This window comes from Berghia stephanieae, chromosome 6 (assembly GCF_034508935.2).
Source record: "Berghia stephanieae isolate SIO BIC M18660-M18661 chromosome 6, UCSD_Bste_1.3, whole genome shotgun sequence".
Taxonomy (NCBI): domain Eukaryota; kingdom Metazoa; phylum Mollusca; class Gastropoda; order Nudibranchia; family Aeolidiidae; genus Berghia; species Berghia stephanieae.
Window position 1 is genome coordinate 18,342,487 of NC_088365.1, and position 7,500 is coordinate 18,349,986.

The window sequence follows — 7,500 nt, forward strand, 5'->3', positions numbered from 1 at the left end:
CCGGCGTCGCCATCTCCATTTTCCTTGTGCAAAATAAAGCTTAATCCCTTTTGCTCAAATTGGGACAACGCACCGCGGTTGACGCCTGGGTTATTTCAATCTTTTTCTAGAGAATTTGTTTCCTCATAATTAATAATTTATTTTCTTTTAAGATATTATCACCAGTGTTTCTCAAAACCGCAAGTAAAAGTAAGATGCCCATAATTTGAACCAGACAGGTTGTAAAATGTACCGATATATAGCTACAGCATCTGTAATAGTAGGGTCCCCGAGACCATTGTTATTTCGGATTCGTGTAATAGTTTAACTTTCTTTATAAGCCAAACAAGAAGACGCAAAATAACATTTTTGTCTGATTGGGATTTGAATCTGACCTTTCAGGGGTCACACACAGGTTAAACAAGGAGAAATATAGTATATTCATTGTTTAAATACATAACTCCGATAATATCAAGAATGTAATATCTTGCAAATAACCAAAAAAAAAACTTTAATAGGATTTAAATATATCAAATGCGAGAACAATTTTCAAATCATAGGGCTACATCATTTCAAAGAATGATTGGCCTTTATTTGCGACGTCTTTCTAAAAACAGTATGATTTTCCGTAATATCACTCAAACTGTTCAGAAATCTATAACTTTAAAGAGAACAAAGGAAAGCTCATACTGAGAATAACCTTACTTCCAAAGTGCAAATAAATCAGATCATAGTTAATGGAATTATCGCCCATTTAATTTGGTTTCTAAAAGTAGAACTCAAAAGGCAAAATGAAGTCTATAACACTCTAAGAATTGTTTAAAAACTTGATTATTCAACTGGTCGAAATATAATTCCAGTCGACAAAACTTTTTTCAAATGATATCAATCTTACCAACTGTGAAGAGAAATAAACTTTTACACGAATGTGATACAACTCGAGTATTTTTTTCATTAGGCGGTGACTCGAGTCTTATGCCATAGAGGTGATTAAATTGTCTTTTGAGTAAAAATTACACAATAATTATTTGGCCCTAAATATCACCTCGCGCGCGTCTGGACCATGCACGAAATTTGACTGAGGTTTTCATATTACTGCCCTCTTTCTACTCAGAAGAAATCAATTAGGTTTTGATATTACTGCCCTTCTTTCTACACAGAAGAAATCAATTAGGTTTTGATATTACTGCCTACTTTTCACGAGAAGAATCAATTGGGTTTTGATTTATGCCCTGTTTTACGCAGAAGAAATTCAATTAGTTTGTAAATATACTGCCCTTCTTTCTACGCAGAAGAAATCAATTAGGTTTTGATATTACTGCCCTTCTTTCTACGCAGAAGAAATCAATTAGGTTTTGATATTACTGCCCTTCTTTCTACACAGAAGAAATCAATTAGGTTTTGATATTACTGCCCTTCTTTCTACTCAGAAGAAATCAATTCCGGTTCACCTGAGCTCACTCCAGTACATCTTTTTTAAAATGATTTAAAATTCAAACTTGAGATTTTTTCTATATAGCGCAATATCCACTAAACGTGATCAAAGCGCTTTACAAAGGGTCCCTGTCCAACAGCAACACGTAACTGGTAGAACGATATTACCTTTTTTCGACAGAGGCAACGCTGTTTACCTCCAGGTACTTATTTTACACCTGAGTATGTGCCGAGTGGGGCTCGAACCCAGGATCTTCCGATGCAAAAGCGAGTGTCAGATCACAAGACCTCATATCCGCTCAAATTCAAATTCGGGTTCCAAACCACGAGAATTAGGTTGGCTAGAGAATAAAGTGGAAAGTTAGAATTATCCTGAACTGTTTCCTATGGAAAGCATATAGTTTTTCTTCTTCGATTTTTGTTAGTGCCCATGATGCACTGTTGTAAATAAGTACTGAATTAACAAGGCTATTGTATGGCTTTATTTTCGTTTTTACTCAAATAAAAGAAGTAGGCTACATAAAATGCCAGTAAACACCGCTATCAATTCAAATTTTGGAAACAAGATGGAGACTATTCGGGCATATTTTAAGGTGAGATAGAAATAAACCAACAAGGAAGGCAATGGTGTTATTCTTTATGCCAAGTGGACATAGCAAACACAAAGGCAGACAACAAGTAAATACACTACGATGTATAACGACGTCAAGCGTCTCGATGACACACAAGAACTGAGATGCGAAAAGGATTTAGAATACTTGACATCCATTGCAGCAGACTGTCATCAGTGGAAAGAACTCACTCAACAAATCAGAGAAGCTGCCAAAGAGTCCCTTTCCGAAGATTATGAGGCGACCGCAAATAAGCCAAGTAAGGCAAGAAAAGAAAGTAGTTCCGACTCTATCCATCTCAACCTTACTGGAACACCGATTACTTTGTTTCTCGTTGGGAAACTCCAGTTGCAAACTTTAATCTATTTATTTAAAAGAAATTAAATGAAAATATGTTATGCCTTTCCGAATATACTTTGCGTCTTGTGGCCTTAGTGAGGTCTCAGGTTTGAGATGTTAGTTTTTTTGTTTTGTTTTTTTTTTTGGGGGGGGTTTAAAGGGGGGGGGGTCATTTAAATCAATCTGGACCAGTTTTCTGGTCAAGTCGTTAAATATGTGTAATTCCATTTAACTGGTCAATTAGTCTAATATGATCAAAAATATGAAATGTTGGCCATACTGTGTGTATTCAATGATAATAATTATTCCAGTCAATAAAACAGAAACTGAAGAAAAACAATTTATTTTAACAATATATTCAAAAGGGAAGAAAAAGTGTGATGTCACACCTTCTACTTTTCCGGTTCCGAAGGATTAATAATAAATAGGTTTCATATTGGATCATGAGATGACATAGCTATTTTAAATGCAGGATGTATAGGAATTGTGTTAGGATTATGAGACGTAAAAGAGCGAGGGTGGAGTGGAAAATCTTTATTGACGACAAGCATATAGTCAAGACTAGAAAATAAGATGCTATCACTCTGAAACCAAAATATTATTTTCACACATTTTATTACGTCCTCTGGAAGAGTATTTTTACACGTCCAATGATATCGAACCGTTCTTTTTAAAGCACATTTTGTTCTCATTACAGCGTCAATAATACCACTTCACTTCGAGACGATGCTATTTGTAAATATATATATATCTCTTTCTAACAGATTTGGAGGGGGGGGAATATCTCAGTTGGTAGAGCATTCCCTCTCCATGCACAGGGACGGACATTCATCCAGGGTGCAGTCGAAAATTTTTCTGACCCATCCTCTCCTCTCTCCCCCCCCCCCTCTCCCCGCAGCAATGATTGGGTAGCTGGGTCTGTTAGAAAAGTACTTTGCAATAGACTAGCCTCCTTTTCAAGCGATTGCTATGATCCATTTCACGTCTTAGGAACCGGGATGAACTCCGGCCCCGTGTGTTTCTAAAGGACTACTAACAGAATATTAATAAATTATTGTTGTAATAATGTAAACAATCCGCTTACCGTAACAAGCAGAACCAATTTCAGTCCACTGACCACTGGTCAAGCATGATGCGGCGACAATACTTGTACTTCTTTTGCATTTGTATGTGGCAGTGTCTCCCAGCTTGTAACTTGATTTAACCTTTCCCATGACCTCTCCGTCACTTGGTGGCGTTGGTTTGCCGCATGTTATGTCAGGATCTGTATTGTGAAATAGAAGTTGATATACGGACATTCGAAAGAATTCGAATTTAAGAACTAATTCAACATCTTTCTTCTTTATTTCTTTGTTTGCTGAAAAGGGAAACACCATAACTTTCCATGGTGGACGAGTGAGGGGGGAAGGGGGGGAGGGGGGGGGGGGGATTTAAGTTTACTCTAACCGGAGAGTCTCCGAGGGCTGACATGGGAGGGACGACGCATACACGACAGCACGTGACAGAATAGAATGGCGAATCTGGACGACCCAATGATGTGTCAAAGACACTGGAGGTACGTCTCGCCGTCTTCACCAATAAAGCAGTAACAACAATGCACCTCGGGTATTTTGGAGTAAAATTGAGATGACAAAAAGAAAAAGAAAATTTGAAATTGACCATTCGCATAGCGCAATGTCCATCAAACGGGATCAAAGCGCTTTACAGCGTGTCTCTTGCCAGCAGCAACACTTAACATGTATGGCGAGAAATGACGCCTGTTAGGCAATATTACATTTTATTTTCTGACATAGACAGCGCTGTTACGGTCAGGTACTCCTTTTACACCTGGGTACGGTGAGATTATGTGAGTAAAGGATTTAACTGTGCGCTTATCAAAACGGGACTCGATTCCAGGACCTTCCAATCAAGAGGCGAGTGCTATATCAGGCTGGGAGTTTTGCCTAAGGATGAAACACTTAAAGCGCATTGCCCAACTCGATTCTAAAATGAATGAATACCTGGCTACATACCGTGGCTGATTTGGAAAGTACTCATATAAAAAAGGTCCGTAATAGGTAAATTTTACTTATTAAAATGACATTTGCTTTCATATTGAATGCATGGGGTGGAAAGGGGGGGGGGGGGGGGGGGGAACCATTGTGAACATTATTCAAAGTCAAAAGTTTCAGTTTTCCCATGAGCAAGAACGACCTGAATCATCAGTACTAACGATTATTACTCCTTTAAAAAGTATTGAATAAAAATGAATATTGCATCTTCAAGTTTCAAAACAAATCAAACTGCTCATGATTGAACGATTCGAGCTCATAATCATTCGTCAGTCAACCACATGACAAAGAAATTAATACCGTATGTCAATGGGATCAACGATCACTTTCTCTCGTGGGCTTTGCGTGATGTAATTCAGTTTTTACTGTTTAGGCAGAGGAAGAGATTAAAAAGAATTTCTAGCCCGAACATTCTGTTTTCAATATTTTGCTCTTTTTACGGTGCAGGGCTTCCAGCAGATTATTACTCACTTATAATCGCATCGTTGCTCATTTCTCATTAATCCAAGATGTACACTCTAAAAATGATTAATTCTGGTGAGAATTTTATTAATAGCACAATGTAATCTGTTTGTACTTACATTTTATCAATGGTCTTTGGATGCCCGACGCTTTATCAAAACAAGTCTTGGCACAGTATTTCAAGGCCAAGGCTTCATTCGCGGTACAGAATCCATTGCCTTTCAGTTTGTCACAGTAATCCGATTTGTCTTGAGGTACCTCTGTCGTGGATAGAATTTCATACAGTATTGTAAGATGACTGACTGGTAGTAAGCAAACTTTAAAATAAGCAATTATTACAATCCTCTCTCTTTTTGTCTATCATTTCCTTTTTGACGTAAGCATGCATCTTTTAAATCTTTTAAACTTGTAAACTTATTGGTTTTCGTCATTGAGTTCTTGACCATGGCACGACATTCGGAGTAGGTACTACTTGGAGTGCCAAATACCAATACAAGTTTTAAAATTATATTGCACCTCCTATCTTAAGAAAAACAGTCAGCCTACATTACTCTGGAATAAATTCAGATATTGTGTAAATTGTTAATGGAACCTTCCAGTAAGAGAGAATGCCAGTAATTGTCAAACCATATGATTGAATTCTTCTTGACCGACTGAACTTGAATTAGGTTGGATCACTATAGCTTGTTACGTCACTTAGATGATATGAACATAGGGGAGTATTACGCAACAATATACTACTACTACTACTACTACTACTACTACTACTACTACTACTACTACTACTACTACTACTACTACTACTACTTTTACTACTACTACCACTACTACTACTACTACTACTACTACTACTACTACATACTACTACTACTACTATACTACTACTACTACTACTACTACTACTACTACTACTACTACTACTACTACTACTACTACTACTACTACTACACTACTACTACTACTACTAATAACTACTACTACTACTATATAATACACTACTACTACTATACTATAATAATAATAATAATAATAATAATAATAATAATAATAATAATAATAATAATAATAATAATATAATAATAATAATAATAATAATAATAATAATAATAATAATAATAATAATAATAATAATAATAATAATAATAATAATAATAATAATAATAATAATAATAATAATAATAATAATAATAATATAAAATAAAATAAAATAATGATAATAATAATAATAATAATAATAATAATAATAATAATAATAATAATAATAATAATAATAATAATAATAAAAATAATAATAATAATAATAATAATAATAATAATAATAATAATAATAATAATAATAATAATAATAATAATAATAATAATAATAATAATAATAATACACACCTATACAGAGATCATTCTTGTGTAAAACACAAGCTCTGGGCCCTTTACAATGTAAATTATATAATTTGAAAAAAAAATCAATGTACAGCCAAATCAAGGGTTCATAACGTCAATAAAAGCAAATACAGTAAAGATGTGTCTTGAGATTATTTTCAAAGGCAGGCACAGACTTGCACTCCCTCAGACCACGTGGTAGTTTATTCCAAATATGTGGGCCTAAGTAGGCAAACGATCTATCACCAAAATTTGTTCTTGATCTTTTTTTCGAAATTTTCTTTCTTTTCATGACATGATCTTAAAGTATAATTTTCTAATTTGCTCATGACCACGTGATTTGTGAGATAAATCGGTGCTATATCAGTGAAACATCTATAAACAAGACCCGCTGATGTGTAATATGTGCTCTTTTTAAAGGGCAACCAATGGAGAGAGGCCGACCAAGGGGTTGCCTGATCAAACTTTCGTTTGCCAAAAACTAATCTTGATGCACTGTTTTACAGTAGTTGTAATTGTTTTATAGAAGCCCGAAGCAAGTTGACAAGCAGAGAAATACAATAATCCAGTTTCTAAAAATTGAGGGAGACAACCAATCTCCTACATGTTCCAATTTGTAAAAATACTGAAGGATCGAACTGAGTTTCTTCAATTTAAAGTATAGAGATTTACAAAAAGCAGAAATGTGACATGACATTCTCATTTCTGAATCAAAATAGACACCCAAATTTTGTGTTCATTGTTATTGACACTAGATTAAAACCTGCTTCTAATCTCGACTTACTTGAAAATTATATTTACTTTTCTGACATTTTAAAATATTTATTGACTTTTACGAGCGATGGTTTTATTGGAGATAATTAGGATTAAGGAGAAGGAGAGAAAGGAGAATTTGAATGTGATCGTTTTATAGAAGAAGAAGGAGAAGAAGAAGAAGAAGAAGAAGAAGAAGAAAGATAGAAGAGATGAAGGTAGAAGTTTAAGTAGTGTGTAGTGTAGTAGTAGTATAGTGTATGAGTTAGTAATAGTAGTATAGTAGAGTAGTAGTAGATTTATGTAGTATAAGTAGAGAAGGAAGTAGTAGTAGTAGTAGAGAGAGAGTTAGTAGTCAGTAGTAGTAGTAGTATAGTAGTAGTAGTAGTAGTAGTAGTAGTAGTAGTAGTAGTAGTAGTGTAGTAGAGTAGTAGTAAATAGTAGTAGTAGTAGTAAGTAGTAGAGAGAAGAAGAGAGTAAGAGATAGAGAGAGA

At 34.8% G+C, this 7,500-nt stretch overlaps 1 protein-coding gene across 1 annotated transcript in view; it reads right to left on the minus strand.

The window, feature by feature from the left end:
- LOC144974601 (uncharacterized) overlaps positions 1-7,500 on the minus strand; it is a 30,850-nt gene that overhangs the window by 6,529 nt on the left and 16,821 nt on the right. The window contains exons 9-10 of the mRNA XM_078917623.1: positions 4,996-5,136; positions 3,448-3,627 (exon numbers count right to left, since the gene is read on the minus strand). Coding sequence (XP_078773749.1) covers positions 3,448-3,627; positions 4,996-5,136 — 321 coding nt within the window. The remainder of the gene's footprint in view (positions 1-3,447; positions 3,628-4,995; positions 5,137-7,500) is intronic.